Below are 18,351 nucleotides of genomic sequence, written 5' to 3'. Positions count from 1 at the left end.
ATTGGCAAGTGGCTCACTAGCTTGATTCAAGTCCCCACCTCTGCTGTAAGACAAGTCATTACTATTATCTCACTTACAGAAGAGTTGTGAGAAGAAACTGAGGCCGAGAGATGGTGGGTTGCTTAAGGCTGCCTAGTGACGTCATGGCAGTGGCAGGATTTGAACTGGGGACTTCATGATTCAAAGTTCTCTCTCTTAGCCGGTATGCTACATCAGCTCTCAGTCAGTTATGGGTTGTAAGTATGGGCGCCAAGCCTAATTTTTACAATCTATTTTCTCCCACAACAAGAAAAGACATTCCGGCTTGTGGCGACAGATCAGAAAAAACAAAACTCTTTGGTATTAAAGAACTCTTTATGTGACAATATGACTGAAATCTTCACAAGAGATCTAGATTTCCTCAGGCTGGTGGTGAAGGAAGAGAAGCTAACTCTGTTGACAAGCTCCTTCTTAGTCTTTAATTTCCTCAGTAGTCAGAATCACATGAACCCTCAAAAGGACTGGATCGGGGATGATTATGAAATCATTATTCATTGCAACGGCTTACAGAAGCACAAAGCCGGAAAGGCACTGCAGACTGAAAGTTTTTAAAAAGGAAAATAGTATTTACAATGGTACCTCGGGTTAAGAACTTAATTTGTTCTGGAGGTCTGTTCTTAACCGGAAACTGTTCTTAACCTGAGGTACCACTTTAGCTAATGGGGCCTCTCGCTGCCGCTGCACCGCCGCCACACGATTTCTGTTCTCATCCTGAAGCAAAGTTCTTAACTCGAGGTACTATTTCCGAGTTAGCAGAGTCTGTAACCTGAAACATCTGCAACCCGAGGTACCGCTGTACTCAGTGAATAAAGAAATGTCTACCACAGTGATCATAAGCAAATGAGCGATAATTCTCCTCTGTCTCCCAAATGCCTAATATTTACTTGGAATTAAAAATATATATAAAAATACAGTCATATATTTCTTTTGCTCGCAAAGAAATGCTGCCCTGGCGATGATATTATTGTATTTTGATGGATAAAAACTGGCCTGTGTCAAACTCAGACAAGGAGAAATATGAAACCCTGGTGGGTAGAAAGTTAAAAGAGTCCTCGGCTAGCATCTCAGAGTCAGAGCGAGCAGTTCAGGCACACATTAAAGGGAGGGTTTATGGAACTAACAAGCCTTTTGCTTTTATGTCTCCATTTGGAGCAGCACTGTTTGTGTGTGTGTGTGGACATCAGCGACACTGCTGTTTTCCTGGTGGGGGGTGGGCTGGGGTAGGGCAGCAGTGAGGTCAGGGCACCATCACTTAGTTCTTGCAGCCCATCTCGTTGTTTGGGGATGCAGATCATTGTGGCTAACTACTCCGCCACAGCTATTGCCCCTAGACCAAAATGGTCCAATGAGACCTGGGAGACCAGGGTTCAAATTGGCCTTGAAGTTCATCATCAAGGTGGGATGCAACTAATGAAGTAAATAAATAGGGCCCCATAACTTAAGGAAATCCCATTTCCTTAAATCCCATTTCTTGAGGAATTCCCATTTCCTTAAGTCCCATTTCTTAAGGAGATCAGCCCTGAGTGCTCACTGGAAGGACAGACCCTGAAGCTGAGACTCCAATACTTTGCCACCTCATGAGAAGAGAAGACTCCCTGGAAAAGACCCTGATGTTGGGAAAGATGGAGGGCACAAGGAGAAGGGGACGACAGAGGACGAGATGGTTGGACAGTGTTCTCGAAGCTACCAGCATGAGTTTGACCAAACTGCGGGAGGCAGTGGAAGATAGGAGTGCCTGGTGTGCTCTGGTCCATGGGGTCATGAAGAGTCGGACACGACTAAACGACTAAACAACAACATCCCATGACTGCTCAGTTTGGTATTTACCAAAGAAAATTCAAATTAGACAAAGGAACATGTCAAAATTAACAGAGCACAGTTATGCAGGGTGGGGAAAAGCACTGGGCTTTCTTAAAGAACCTAATTTCTTTAGACACCTCAGATGGAAGAAAAGGGGAAATATCCAGTGTTGATGTCTTGTGAAAGCTCAGAGTGCTTTCAGAGCCCTTTCAAAGACTAAAGAAAAAGGCCACACCTGAAAGGACAGTAGGGTTTGTTTACCATTCCCAACAATTGTCAACAGCACCTCAGGGTTGATGGTATCAAGTAGCAGCTGCTGGGTCTTCTTATCTCTTCCCAGGGATCACAAGGCACAATAATGTCTGTGGAACATTACCTAAAACTCTGACATAGCAAGAGACAATGATGTTAGCATCCAAATTTGCATGGTACCTGAAAGTCTTTTGGAATGGATTTTGTAAGGCCGGACTCTAGGTGTTGCTAGGATTGTTTAAAACGCCTTAGCGTGATTTTAAACTATTCAGAATCCAAGAAAAGTGGAGAATCTTGTTCTGGTGTCAGAGTTTCACTCAGAACTTCACTCTCAGTTGAGTTGCTCTTTTTATTGTGATTGTGGCTGTTATTATAGCACCATCATTGACAAGGAAGGAAGGACTACCCCTACTTTATTGGGGAAGGGACAGGGAGAGTGTGACCTTGCTGGACCTCTGTGACCTCTCAGCAACTTTTGACACTATTGACTATGGTGTCCTTATGGAGCAACTCAGAGGGATGGGACTTGGCCCTATTGTACTACAGTGGTTCTGCAGGGTCACTAACAGGAAGTAGTATGAGGATACTGTTGCCCACCTCAACGTGCTGCCATCTGCCTTATTGCAGGGCAGATTCGAGGGTAAACCAAACGCGGAACAAGTCTGCCCCTGCGGCTTGAGGGAGGTAGAAACTGTCTCTCATGTCTTGTTACGCTGCCGTTTCTATGGGGATATGCACTCGGCATTTATCACTCCTGTTATACAAAAATCTCCAAATGGCTCCGAACTTCAATGTCTAAAACTCCTGGTAGAGGACAAGGATCCAGAGATCACCCTAAGGGTGGCCAAATTCTGTGCGACCCGCATAAAACTTAGGGAACAAGCTGTACTACCAAAATGATTAAGGTTTTAAATGACAATTTTAGGTTATATTTTAATGATCAATATTTTATATATATTTTTAACTGCTATATCTGTATTGTCTCTGTTATACCCAATTGCAATTCAATGTATTCCTGTTGTGTTTTACGATTTCCCTGATATTGTAAGTGAGCCGGAACTGATCTGTGACCGTAATAATAAAATTCATTCATTCATTCGTTGTTGCCCAGCTTCATAGCTTCATGGCTCTGGGGTGCCACAAATCTGGGGATTTGGAGGTCCATGCATTTCATCATAATCAGAAGAGGCTCTGAAGGTGCCAAATTGGTATCTGGTAGCAGTGACCAACTGGATGGGGGACAATACACTGAAACTGAATCCTGATAAGATGGAAGTGTTGTGGTTGGGTGACTGGGATTCAGTGTATGGCCTGTTCTGGTGGGGTTTGGAGAGAGTTGCACTCCCCGTGAAGGAACAGGTTCAAAACCTGGGAATATTCCTCAATTCCAGTTTGTCACTAGAGTCTCAATTGGTTTCTATGACTAGGGACACTTCTGCACAGCTTAGGCAGATTCACCAGCTATTACTGTTTCTGGATAGCTTGTCCTCAGTTGTCCATTTGGGCACCTGTGATGTGCTGTCTGTGAGGCCGTCTTTGAAGATGGTCCGGAAGCTGCAGCTAGTGCAGTATGTCCTTGCTAGGCTGGTAAGTGAGACAGCCCTATGGGACCATTTGTGACCACTCCTCAAAGCACCGCAATGCCTGCTAGTGAGGTACAGTGGTACCTTGAGTTAAGAACTTAATTCGTTCCAGAGGTCCCTTCTTAACCTGAGGTACCACTTTAGCTAATGAGGCCTCCCACTGCCGCCACTGCCCAATTTCTGTTCTCATCCTGAAGCAAAGTTCTTAACCTGAGGTACTATTTCTGGGTTAGCGGAATCTGTAACCTGAAGCGTCTGTAACCCGAGGTACCACTGTACTTGGTCCTATTCAATGTGTTAGCCATAGTATAAAAAGTCCTAAATTACTTGGGACCCAAATGCCTAAAAGAGTGCCTATTCCAGTATCCACCATCATATAAATGCAGAGTTGAAAGGAATCATGAGGGGGTCATGCAGTCCAACCCCCTACAATGAAGGAATCTCTTGCCCAACATTTGGTTCAAACCCATGACCCTGAGTTTAAGAGTCTCATGATCTTCCAACTGAGCTAAAGCTAGCGATCTGCAGGTGGGGCCTTGTTGGTGGTTCTGCCACTGGGGACTCCCCAGTTGGTGTTGACCTGTGACAAGGCCTTCTCAGTGGCAGTTCTCCATTGGTGGAATGCCCTCTCTGATGAGGTGGAGTTGTCCCCCTTAATATTGACTTCTGGGAGGAATTTAAATTTAATATTCCTCTTTACCCAGGCGTTTATTGGCTATTTAAAAATAACCACACTTTTGCTCAAAGTAGACCCATTGAATTTAGTGAACCTAACTTCGTCTTGTTCATGACTTTCAATGGGTCTAAATTTGAGTAAGAATACCACCCACAATTCCTGGTGGCTGTGAAATCATTGGATGAGAGAATGTGACGGTTTTAAACTGTTTTAGAATGTGTTTAATGATATTTTTATTTATATGTTTGCTGCCCTGTCCTCCTTTGGGAAGAAGGGCAGGATATAAGTAGTAGAATAATAATAATAATAATAATAATAATAATAATAATAATAATAATAATAATGGCTTGAAAGCTAATATTTGTCAGTGGGAAGAGAATAGGTGGATTTGAGGGAAGGTGAGTGTATCACGGGATGTTTGTCCTCCTTGCCTCGAAAAAGATGTCTCACTTCCTCCTCCTTACCACTGAGTAGGGTAACTTAGTCAGCTCAGCCCATCAACAAACTCGTAGAATGAGTCCTCATAAAATCTAAAGATTGTTGATATGTCTTCTTGTATGCTGTTTTAAAATTCCATTGGGGAATATAGTATATATGAAATACACAAGCTGAACATTTAATAACTCCACAGTCAGGAAATTAAAAAAAGTAATGGTTCCCACTGCTGATCCATTGCCGCTGCACACCTGATATTTACAAGCGTGTAAAATATGAAAATAGATTTAGCAGTTGTTGAAGGAAGTATACTTCTGAATTTCCTGAGAGTTGCCCGCTTCTAGTCTCAGGCATAACTTTGTAGTAACTGATTTTTCAGAATGGCATCTTACCATTCTGCAAGGTATTCCATTACATAATCGCACAAAATGTTGTTTTATTTTTAAAGGAGAGAAAAATCCACTGCTGCCCGGTTTGATTGGACACAGGAATTAGAGACACACTTATTGAAAAGAAGTGCTTTTAAGCTGCTGCTCAAGATAGTTTAAAATGCCATGCAACATGGATGTCACGCTGCAAAAATAGTTATCTACTCTGAACCCTGAAATCATTAGCTTGAACTGCAAATCATTATAGCTAATTAGCAAAACCAAACAACGTTAAAATAAGTGAGCCATTTTGATATATGCAATAAGCGACTCTTTGATTATGAAGGCATCCTGTAACATTCTGACTCCTTCTAGCACACCAGAGTCTTGTTGTGGAACAGTTGAATCTCCATCCAAAATGGATGTGATCATTATCCCAGACTTTTTCATTAGATTACTGTATAGAATACAAATTATAGAATGCAAAATTTACTCAGAGTCAGTGACTTTTGAAAGCTAGACACCCATAATCCCAGACCAATTTTGTTATGGTATAGAGTTGTCAACCAACTACTATTCTACTTATGTGATCTGACCAATGAAACTGTGTTTTGCAGTGGTAGAGAGGCATACTATATTTTGAAGGACAAGAGCAACAGCGACTGTTAGCAGCCTTGGGTATCTCAGAAATGCAAAAACGGTGGGGTAGAAATATTTTAAATAAGTAAGAGTAGCAGAATCCTACATAAACCACAGAGCCTAGGACTTGTAGATCAGAAGGTCAGCAGTACAAATCCCCACGACGGGATGAGCTCCCGTTGCTCGGTCCCTGCTCCTGCCCACCTAGCAGTTCGAAAGCACGCCAAAGTGCAAGTAGATAAATAGGTACCGCTCCAGCGGGAAGGTAAACGGCGTTTCCATGCGCTGCTCTGTTTCGCCAGAAGCAGCTTAGTCATGCTGGCCACATGACCCGGAAGCTGTACACCGGCTCCCTTGGCCAAAAAGTGAGATGAGCGCCGCAACCCCAGAGTTGTCCGTGACTGGACCTAACAGTCAGGGATCCCTTTACCTTTAAGCTCATATTGTGAATTGTACCTCATTTTAGACCTCTGCAGAAGAATCCCCTCAGGAGGGACTCTAAGAAAGAATGAGTCTCACACCCAGCTCTCACAGGCCTGAGCTGCACACCCAAGCAAGTTTCGGTGCCCGCCCCACCACTCACCTTTCTGGTTATAGTCACTTTATTTTGATGTTTTCCCTGTACACAATGGAAAAAAACTTAAGAAAAGAGATCTTACAACCAGATATCATACCCTCCAACATTCCTCCGGTGAAAATAGGGACATTTCTCATACCCCACAACTGTCCCTCCTCGACACACACACAATTTTTGGCCCCCTACCCAGAGCATTTCCACTACCACAAACCAACAACACACACACACACACCCTCCACCGTCCTGAAAACACCCCTTAATCTCGATTTTATTCTTTGGTAGATTTACAAAAAGAAAAGCACACACCAATAAATACATTTTAGAAAGGGGCAAGGTTAGATGTGGGCACACAAAGCATTAAAAAACAACAACACCTCTGGTCCTCTCCCTCTTTCTTCTTGCCCAGGGCAGGCCTGCGCTCTGCCTGTCCCTCAGACCCACAAGCTGCCCAAGGGAGGAGGCTGGCAGCAGAGGAGAGGCAACTGAGAGGCCACAGGATACTTCAGTGCAGCTGCCACTGCTGCCGCCGCTCCTGCCACCACTCAGAACAAGCACTGACTCATCCTCTTCCCCAAGCTTGGTGGTGGCGGCACTGGCGGGGGAAATAAGGACATTCCGGGAATCAAATCAGAAGCCAGAACGGCCTCCATAATTCCCGGACTGTTCCTAGAAAACGGGGCACATGGAGGGTGTGCAATATAAGCATGTCTGTTTCTAGTTGTGCTTTCCACAACAATGAATTCCTTAAGGCCCGGAAATCTGATTGGTCATGCGTGCCTTCCATAAAATAAAATAAAATTCTGCAGTCCTTTAAACCAGGCATATTACAACTCACAGGTGGGCCACCAGCCATATATTGACAACCCCACCCTTTTCATTTGCATTCCCAACCAGGCAAGAAAAGGAGGTTTGTTGATTTCCCCCACTCTACATTTTTTTGCTTGGTTGGTCATAAGTGGTGCTGGCCTGCTCTAAAGAACCAAAATCATCCAAGCACCATGTTTTGCATGGTGGTTTGTGCATGTTGTTTCTTGTTTTGCATCTGACTTGAATTTGCAAAATAGAATTAAGTGAAATGCGTTTGTCAAAATCTTACAAAATTAATAGCTCTGTGAGGAGATATTTGTGTCATCGTGAAGTGTGTACCACAGGCAACTGGACTCATGGAGGAACTTTGAATGATTTCCTTATTTCTGAACAGATTAAGTCATATCCATTCTGCAGAATCTAGGACAAATAACCACAAAATGTGGGCTAGTCATGACATTTGTTTTATTTTTTTGTAATTTTTTAATCCCCCTCTCCTTCTCCTCCTCTTAAAAAAAAAAAAGTATGATGAGATTGACCCTAATGTGAAATGAGTTTTGAAGTACTCTATCTGATGTAAATATATCAATATTTTACTTTGCAAAGAAGGATGGATCCACCAGACAAAAGAGAGTCCCTGTCAAAAAATGAAAACGAGCAAAGAAATGGCGAGACAGACAGTTTCTACATACAAGGCAAATCTTTCATCTGATGCTGCCAGACTATGTGGGATAAGGCTGTTAACCTTTGAAAAAAGATTTGCAGTTTGGGACAGCAACAAAACTAACATCTCACCACTGGCAATTTCTTTCAAGTATCTGATGGCCTTGAAGAGGGAGCAAGAGAAATTCTCTTTTATCCTGATAGTGGCTGCATTGTTATGAACAGCAATATGTCTTTCTCTCAATCTTTGTATGGATTTTTTTCTGGCAAGCTGTTTTGAATTCTTCCATCGGTAAGCAATGTGCTACCTTTGGAATATTATACTATGAATGAAGATAGGACTTTTGTATACATCTTTGCTCTCTCATTGTTGATACAGCCTTTCGAGACCCATCTACTCCTACCAATTCATAAAACTGAGAGCCATGGTGTGTACGTTAATAGGAATTAACATCTCCCCATATTTTAGGCCCCATGGAATTATTTATCAGGGCCACCGATATCTCTGGACAAATGTCTGCTCTAATAAAGCCAGAAGGCCCTCGGCACTGGATCTCAGTATCCGGGCTGAACGATGCGGGTGGAGACGCTCTTTCAGGTATACAGGACCGAAGCCGTTTCGGGCTTTAAAGGTCAGCACCAACACTTTTAATTGTGCTCGGAAACGTACTGGGAGCCAATACAGATCTCTCAGGACCGGTGTTATTTGGTCCCAGCGGCCACTCCCAGTCACCAGTCTAGCTGTCGCATTCTGGATTAATTGCAGTTTCCGGGTCACCTTCAAAGGTAGCCCCACGTAGAGCGCATTGCAGTAGTCCAAGCGGGAGATAACTAGAGCATGCACTACTCTGGCAAGACAGTCGCAGGCAGGTAGGGTCTCAGCCTGCGTCCGATAAGTTTCTGGTTCCATTTTAGCTTAATCACAGTTTAGTGTTACATCCTAACTTTCAAATTATGGTTAATCGTAACTACGGTTTGTTGAAAGGAGCTGTTTTCTTAAGCTATGAAAGGCCTCCGCTTCTCCACCTGTAAGGACACATGTTCCCCATCCCTGCTTTTTCTTGTTTGCTGCTTCTTTGGAAGTGATTGGAGCAATAGTAAGAACAAACACAAGCCAAAGAGCATAAACTGGGTCTGAATCTAAGCAGAACTGGAATGTGGTGCAGTGGTGTGAGAAGAGTTAACCATGAGCCGGATCCACAACGTTACTCACATTAATTTCCTAAGGTGGAACAATCTAGACCTCACTTCGAAGCTGTCACACATGCAAACGCACAAACGTCTTCATATCGTATCACATACCAAACTCTGCATCCATTCCCTCATTTTACCCTGATATGCCTATTTGGTGCATGTGTGAATTGGCTATTCATCAGTAAAAATATTAGAATAGCAATGGTTCATAATGCACATGATTTAGCCTGACTCAAGCCCTTTTAATGTCCACTGATTTCAGCCCTTCCATTGCAATCAATGCAACATAAACATGCTTAACTTGGGGCAGATCAAGACCTTTCCCCCTCTGGAGTTGCACAACTTCATGTGTTCTGCACACCTGGGTGCTAAACAACAGAAGAGGGCTCATGTTTTGGCACAATATATCTCATAAAGAACAGCTGACTCCATAACAGCAACTGTTATAAATAAATGTTTTCTTTGTAGAGTTTTGAAGGGAAGTCATAGTGGCTTTCATTGTTGGAGAGCTACTTCTGCATTGACTCTTCCCCTTTCCGGAAAACAACTACAATACTACCTTCTTAATTAACACCTCTCCCTTGGAATGTCTGGGAGATTTGGAGGGGAGAGAGCGGTTTATTTTATTTATTTATTTATTTCAACTGAAAAGGGAAAGGATTCCTCTGTGTACATTAGAACGCTTCCAGAAAAAAAAGGAGAGATAATTTGCTAGGTCTGATAGGCTCCCTTCAGCCCTCAACACTGCAAGTCCCCCCCCTCCCTACCCCGCGCCAGCCCCTGGAGTTTGTCGCGGGAATATTGTCTGTCGTAGCCAGTGGGCTGCTGGAGAGAGACAGAGGCGTGGCCGCAGGAGGCGAGAGGCAGTGCGAGTCGGGCTCCCCGCGCGGAGCTGGCTTTGCTCGCGTCTCTCTGTGTGTGTCTTTACGCGCGCAGGGGACCCTTCTTCCGAAAGGTCAGCCTGGAGAGCCTCTGCGCTTGGAGGATCGGACGCCGGTCAGCGGCACCATGGAAGGCTCCTCAGCTTTCTGGGCGGTCGCTTTGCTGGCTCTTCTTCTGGGCGAATCAACAGGTGGGAAGCGAGCGGGTCGGATCCCTTCTTAAACGGCGGCGTTCCGGGAAGCCACCGGCGGCACCTGGCGCGCTGAGGACGGTTGCGCACGGCAGCCGAACGAGGGGCGCGCGCGGAGAGGCACAAACGGTGCCCGGGGGGGAGGCGCGTCCTTAGGTTTCGCGCCTCTCCCTCGAGATCCGTGCCGGGGATCTGGGGATCGAGGAGCACAGAATATGCACACGCCTGAGGGTCAGACGGAGAGTGGGGAAATTGGGGGCGTGGGGGGCAGAAGGGATTGTTTGGCAACCAGCTTGCGTGGCTTCGCGCGTTTGGGTGAAACAGCTCGGCTTCTTTTTTTCCCAGAGGAAGGGCAGTTGGAGCTCGAGGTCAGCTTCACCCGCTTCCCATTGGGAAGGGATCTCGAGCCCGGTTGAAGTTGTAGGCGGCCAGTGGGTCAGTGTTTGCAGTCATGCCAATCACGGGATGCGCCTTCCCTTAGGCTCCAGCTTGGATCCGCAGGCGCGTTAAGCGTCAGGAAAGGCGCTGCAGGTTTATTTTGCAAGCCGCGATACTTAAATGCACAACCTTAAAGTTATGATATTTTGAGGGGTGGGGATGGTAACAAAACAAAACAAAACAAAACAAAACAAAACAAAACACAACGTTTCATTGATTGCGAAGGAGCTTTTCCAAATAGCGTGTTTTAGTAGGATTCAAATGACCGCCCCAGTGTATCGCATCAGTGAGTCCTGTCCTAAATTCTCTGGAGAAACGGGTCTTCTGCAAGGAGCACTCCTGTCCTACAGGGAAAATCAAGTTAGGTGGCGAAATCAAGGGGACAACGCAGTCACATCCTGTGCACCTTAGAGCAGAAGCAAGCCCACAGGACTTGGAATCATGCCAGTTTGTCCCATTGATTTCAGTGGGTCTACTCGGAGCATAACTACCCTTTATAGAAAAATGTTGCTTTGAAAATGCAGGATGGTGTGTTTTTTTTATTGCATAAAAAGCAAGTTGTAATTTATACAAATCTTTTGATAATGAGAAATAATTTTTGTCAGGTTAGTAGAGCGGACCAATCCATCAGTACTTGCAATAGTTTGTGTTGATTCCCCCTACCACTTGGTTGTGTAGCCATTGCTTAAGAATCTTGCTCATCCCACCTCCCAAGCCATGTCTCTGCAGGTCATGTGTATCCACTATCACACACAAGATTTGTCTTGCCATTGCCACTGCTGTTTTTTTTAGTGTCAGACAACACGTGCTGAGAGCGGAACCTGCATATGGCGTATAAAATGACCTGTTTCTTTGGGGAGCCAACATACTGAGTCTTAAAGTGGCAACTGCTGCCACATTGTTTGCTGGATCATTCCTTTCCCCCATCCTCATAAGGTGATTTTGTCAGTTGATTCCCACTCTCTGCTGGCACCTGTCAGTGAGAGCCATTTGGTACATAGAAAGGACATATTATATAGTGAACATGCGTTTTTTAGCCTGCTACCGGTGGACGTACCTGTTGCTGGTAGGTGCATGTCAGAAGCCACTCAAAGAGCCTTAATTGTATTCATACAGCAGTGAAACCTAAGCAGAAATGTGTAGTTAAACCTTGCCACTAATTCCTACCCGAAACTCAGTGCAGCTGAAATCTGTGAGTGAAATCAACTGAGATGTCCGAATGGCTCTGGACATCCACAGAGCAAAGGTCCATGGATTGCCACATGCATGGTGTATTATTCTGTTATACAAACTGTGTGAAGTGCCTGTCTCACATAAAGAAACAACCCTTCATTCACTTTGCAAACGTGCTATTGTGATCTTTTAGGAGTGTTATTTACTGGAAATACAGAACATTGAAATGTGTTTTGGAGCAGGACGTTAGTCAACAACAACAAAAAGGAGTGCTGAGATGATACTTTGGGGGGAAGGGGGAGTTTCCGTATAAAGTAGTGACAGGTAAGGATCTGGGTTAGGAACACCATGCAGAAGTCACAGTATTCCCTGGATATAATAGTAGAGGCATAATAGAGTGGTTTACAGTGCTGGTTGCACAGGAATAATTGGTTAAATGTTCTCAACTTGCTCTATGTCGGCTGCAGCTATGGACTTCCAACGTGTTGGTTTTGTTGCTCTTTAAATACCTTTTTAACCCCCCCCCCTTTAAATACCATTTCACGAGGAGTCTGAGCTGCGTCCTGCGCAGGTGCAATATTAGAATTTGCCACTGAGAGGAGACTCCAGCAACCATATACAGTTCTCACTCCCGAATCCCTGCAAAACTGCCTATGCGAACAACTTTTGAAACTTCTGTATTTTATTTTTTGTAAGCAAGTTGATGGGTTTTTCCGTATCGTGTCTGTCATGGGGGAGCGAGTGTTTTTGAGGCTAACTTATCTCCTAATCAGTACAACGTGCCTTTGCGGTTGAAATGAACGTTGCAAAGCGTACAGCGGTGAAATAATGCACGAGATTGAGGGCTGTGTCCAGCACTTTTCTAGTGAAGGAGAAACCAAAGCTGTTTATATCTGTTCTTGGTTAATGTAAATGGGTTTGTTGGGTCTAAATTTGCCTGTGCAACAGAGACGTTGATGGTTATGTGGCCTAACCCAGCACACCTAATTCAGGGTTTCCCCAATGGCTAATTAAGGAGCCCAACAATGTAATTTCGTTCCTTTGGTCCCAGTTGCAGTTCTGCGTTGACCTTGTCACAAATCCCTCTGCTCTGTTCTGTCAGTTTGTATGGAGCCATCTAGGTAAAACATGGTTTGCATTGCAGTTTTAAAACGATTAACTTGGAGGTAGAAGAACCAGCTCGCATGGCACCTTTGGTAACCTCAGATCCTTATGTGATTTGAAAACAGCTGCAGCTGCACCTGTTTCTTATTAGGTGTACCTGGTGACCAGCTGCACCTTTTGGCAGCAAAAGACACCTGCCCAGTCTTTACCAAGCTACCACTCACCTGTCTTGCCAGTGGACTCCCATAAACGTGCACTTGGCTATTTGATGTAGCATTGACTGTGAGCACAAACAGCAGTTTATGAAGCAGAATCTTAATAGCTTGATCCCAAGAGCAACTGCACACAGCAGGAGTAACGCAAATTGCTGCATAAGCCCAGCATTGTATTTACATTATTGTTGTTTACCACCTTGAGCGCCATTGGTGAAACAGTTGGAAACAGCGTATCGTAATACATAAACGAGCACACACCACAATTTGTGCTGCAGAAGTGTTGGCAATGCTAAGCTGGCAAAAGCTGCCACTGCCTTTCAAGAGCTTTGTGCTTGAATCAGTCTATGGCTTTTAACCATGATAACTTAACAATGTGAAGAGGCTGCCTGGTTAGCCCCACACCCTAGATATCTGTACACGTATTGGCCATATCCACAGCTGGCATTTGATTGGCATCAATGTGAAAGGAGGCATGCCTGTAAGGAGATGTCTTTGTAGAGCTGTCCCCACAAAGAGGAGAACTCTAGGCCATCAGAGATTGTATCCTCATGTGCATGGACCACCCCCCCCCATTCAAACTGGCACCAATCATGCATCAAGGGCTAGCTGCCATTTTTTCAGAAGAACCTCCATGTGTTCTGTACACCTGAGTACAGGGCTGAGTACAACTGAAGAGGGCTCATGTTTTTGTGCAATACATCTTGTGAGTACCGGATTATGTGAACCGCCCAGTGGCAATAAGCAAATAGATGGCCAGGAGTTGGACCTAGTGGTTGGTGGTTGTGGAATCTAGAAGTAGGAGAGAGAATGGGCTTATCTATCTGGTGTCCTGAAGGTATTTGGACACTGCACATTCAGCTATGTTTGTTAGTGATTGCAGTAAGAGGGCTGTGGAGTTGAGCTATTGTGGCTAATAGCCATTGATAAACTGCTTAGTGTCTGCTGTATTGTTGCAAAATGCTATAATTGAATTGCAATTGGCAGGTGGTATGGGGAGAACAGATTCTGATCTTTCAGAGGATGGTGCGGCAGCAACAGCTGCGTAATTAGAATCAAGACAAAGCCAGGGACACAAATTGGAGGAAGTTGAAACAATACTTTAGCCCTGTTGAAATCATTGGCTTAAATTCACACACTTTAGCATCTATGTGTCGTTTATTTCTGTTGGGCTTAGCACTACAGTGGTACCTTGGGTTAAGAACTTAATTCATTCCGGAGGTCCGTTCTTAACCTGAAACTGTTCTTAACCTGAGGTACCACTTTAGCTAATGGGGCCTCCCACTGCCGCCGCGCCACCGGAGCACAATTTCTGTTCTCATCCTGAAGCAAAGTTCTTAACCTGAGGTACTATTTCTGCATTAGCGGAGTCTGTAACCTGAAGCGTCTGTAACCTGAGGTACCACTGTATTCATTAAGGGTAGCCCTCCTGATGCATGACTTAGAAATGGTGACTTTTGTGGTCCACAAAATCTGATGGGGACCACTTTGGCTACTGATGAACTTTAGAATTGAACTTTAGACTTTTATAATAGTCGGATTGAGCAAAACTACTTGAAAACAACCTCTTAAAGATGCAGAGGTAGATGCTTTTTTTCAGGCTGATCTCAAGTTGTGCCATGCGAACATAGAGAAGTCTTAATATTAGATCAGGTTGCGCACTAATACCCGAGGTTGTACGTGCCTGCTACTGGAATATGCGAGGTATGTTAGTGACATCTTTACTCTTCTGCCCTGGCAAAGGACATGTCTCAGAAGAAGGTGTGGTTTGTTGTGAGCAAAGTTGATGGAATCCATCCGATAGAGTGATCCAGGGAGTTATGTTAACATGCACAAAAAGAAAGACAGAATTGCTGGCATTCTTAACCCAGGAACAGGGAGCGATTGGTCCTGATTCCTTGCCTGAAACATTGCTTAGAATCACTGTTATCAGCTGGGTACTTCTTAAGAAGGCATCAGTACATCTCTGAGAAGCTGTAACCTTAAACTTGCATCATTATGTTCTGTTTACCTGGAGAAAGTAGCAGTTATCCCTTGACAGGAATACAGGTGGCAAACGGCTGCACCTATTACAGCACATTCTGTCCCCGCAACCACATGGGCAGGCTGCATAGTGCAGCAACATATTGTGCAAGTCTTGGCTCGGTTTACATGTTTACAGACCAGTTCTATATATTTCTTGGTTGGAGGAGTGGGTTGCAGTCTCCATATACAACACATGTAGCTGTGTGTGTTCGTGTGTGAAAGAGAAATCACACAAATTGGATTTCTGTGCACATAGCCTTCCAATTTGGAATATCCGCTTCGCACTGTGTGTGGGTATTCACTGCTGTGGAGAGGAAGGGTATATATCTGTGGCTGGGCCATGCACATCTGCAGATTGCTGCACAGTCTTCCCAAAATGTGAGCTAGGCCTATGGCAGTACTGTGTGTGTGTGTGTGTGTGTGTGTGTGTGTGTGCGTGTCTGTGTGTGTAAGAGGGTCACTAGACAGCAGGTTTTTAAGGTGAAATGAGCTAGAAGCTGATCTACTTAAATCCGTCATCTCAGCAGTGCCGTCCTATTAACACAGAGAAACAGTGAGCTGGAGTTCTCCTTCCACGTTCTGCCCCCTGGGATCTACCAGCCAGCCCACTAAGAGGCGAATCAGAGCTGCCTTTCTGTCATGGTGGTGACGACAAGAAGAAGGAGGATAAAAAGCAGAAGCAGGCAAATGGAGCTAAACCAGGGAGACCACCCCCTAAACAAATCCAAACCTGCTGTAAGCTTGCTCTTTCCATCTGTTGACCTCCATATTAATAGTGAAAGCCACATCCATTTTTAATGCATTTCTGAACATTCTGCTCAAAACATGGTCTCCATTATTGACATCAATGGTTTAATTATTGCAAAGATTAAATACTAGCCCAGAGATAAGGCAACTGAGCTTTTCTTGCCCCCTCCCCCCACATGTGATGGGTGCCTCATGATTTCTGTCGGATCCCGATAGCATGTCTTTTTTTCTTCAGGAAAAACCTGGGAAAACAGGGTTGGCCTTACAGCTTCTTTGGAAGGTCAACTCACCTTCTTAAGCGTTGGTGTGCAAAGGACAAGAGGTTGCTGGAGTGATTATTTCTGCCTCCTGTTTCTTTGTTTAACTATATTCGGGCATTGGGTGTTCTCTGGAGCCTCACAGAAGAGAACGTTTGTTTGTTTTTGCTCTGAGTGACACATTGGATTAATTTATTAATATGGAGGAGAAGCATGAAGATACAGAAGGAGACACGCTGCCCTAATGGATCTCTACCTAGGCAAACATAGCGCAGACATTTACATTAGGTTTAGTTTCTTTGTTTACTGTTCTGCTTCACGCTTTTCAATAGAGGGGAACTGGCACAATACCTAACTTTAACCTTCCTATGAAACTGAGCTATTAACACCTTCAACTCTTCAAATTTTTCACATTTTGCATCTTTGTGGCCTTGGCTGGGTGGGCTTCCAAACTTTCCATACAGTTTTTTTTTCCATTTTACACCTTAACTGGAAGGTTGTGCACTGTGGACTTCCTTTCTCCCTCAAACCATTGAAATTTCAGACTCTTTGAATCCCCAGTTGGTTATGAATTTCACAGGCTGACCTTCATCAAGTCACAGTCTCTCTGTTTAACATCCTGGCAGGGTGGTTGTGCTGATGAGGTTGGGAAAAACCCATGCATGCCACCTCCGTGAACCTTTTGAATGTAGCTGCCACCTTACTGTTTTGATTTCATCCGACCTGCTGCATGAGACGTGGTTGAGAATTGCAGATGAGAATTCACAACTAGAGACTTCTGTGTCACCTTAAAGACTGATTTTATTACAGCATAAGCTTTCATAGGCTATGACCCACTTCATCAGATGCATACTGCATCTTGGAAACCTGTCCAGTAATACACAAGCATATTATAGAAATATATACTATATCATAGAAATATATTATAGAAATATAGAATTTCTCAAGCTTGGCTATATAGAATCCTCTTGTCTCCATAATCTCATGTCTTGGGAACCACTTCATGGACTATGGTCTACCTAACACGGGTCTACTTTTGAAGACAGTTCAGAAACATTAACAGGTACAATGGTACCTCGGGATATGAACGTTCCAAACGTACCTCGGGATCCGTTCCGGAGCCCCGTTCGCATCCCGAACGGAACGCAAGACGCTACGGCGCGTCTGCACATGCGCAGGTCGTGTTTCGCCGCTTCCGCGCATGCACGTGATGTCATTTTGAGCGTCTGCGCATGCGTGAGTAGCAAAACCCGGAAGTAACGTGCTCCATTACTTCCAGGTTGCCGCGGAGCGCAACTCGAACGCGCTCAACCCAAAGCACATTCAACTCGAGGTATGACTGTACAAAAGCTTTGTGGATGCTGCGACATGGTCCTAAAACAGGCATAGGCAAACTTGGCCCTTCAGATGTTTTGAGACTACAATTCCCATTATCCCTGACCACTGGTCCTGTTAGCTAGGGATGATGGGAGTTGTAGTCCCACAACACCCGGAGGGCCAAGTTTGCCTGTGCCTGTCCTAAAAGATCAGCACCTGCTTGTTTCTGGGCCAATTCAAATGGATAGTTTTTCACTTTAAAGCCTTATATGGCCTACAGTAATTCTTCCTATCACCTTTTCCTGTATATTTGCCCACACGTAGTATTAGAAACTGGGATAGAAAAGCTAGGAGCCAAACGGCTTCTGGGACCTGAGTTGTGGGTGCCAAAACAGAATGGCTAGTTGTCACTGGTGTGGGTGTCAGCAACCCTTTGTATTTATTATTTTGATAAGCATGAATTGATACACAATTCACATAAGTGACACATTGTTAATACCACACTTTTGGCAGAAATTGTTGATAAATGTTTAATTTGGTGTTTACAATGAAAATAATGGTAGCATACTTCAGTTTTCAACACACTCTACTCTTTATTGTTAAACTCCTTCACATACTGTCTATTCTTAACATATATACTTCGAGGCTTCAAAGCACATACATTTCAGTAATCCTTGAGTGTCAGCCAGGCACAAAAAAATGGCACCCAGACTTTTGGAGGTACTCGCAAATGGAGAATCCTTAGGTGCGAAATGCACCTGGCACTCTGCTAATTTTGAACCCTGCCCACATGCATTGTACAAGGAGCCTCTCTTGCAAGCACCTCCATCATCTCAACTATGTTGAGAAGGGTTGCAAGTCTTCTCACCACAGCTGTGAATATCCCTGTCTAGAGAGGTTTGCTTGGAACTCTCCCTGTTGACTTTTAGATGGCAAGTGACACGTTGAAAAAGAATTCAGAGAGATTTTAATC

The 18,351-nt window shown here is 44.3% G+C and overlaps 1 protein-coding gene across 2 annotated transcripts in view; it reads left to right on the top strand.

The window, feature by feature from the left end:
- The first annotated feature begins 9,824 nt into the window (after window positions 1–9,824).
- The window catches only part of KIT (KIT proto-oncogene, receptor tyrosine kinase), an 84,325-nt gene continuing 75,798 nt past the window's right edge, over window positions 9,825–18,351 (top strand). The window contains exon 1 of one of the 2 annotated variants that reach the window (XM_083755586.1): window positions 9,825–10,105. In XM_083755586.1, the coding sequence (XP_083611712.1) occupies window positions 10,042–10,105 (64 nt within the window). In that variant the 5' untranslated portion in view covers window positions 9,825–10,041. The remainder of the gene's footprint in view (window positions 10,106–18,351) is intronic. The other variant, XM_083755587.1, reaches the window with a different exon arrangement.

This window comes from Podarcis gaigeae (assembly GCF_964106915.1).
Source record: "Podarcis gaigeae genome assembly, chromosome: 9".
Lineage (NCBI taxonomy): Eukaryota > Metazoa > Chordata > Lepidosauria > Squamata > Lacertidae > Podarcis > Podarcis gaigeae.
This window is presented reverse-complemented; position numbering and strand designations above follow the sequence as displayed.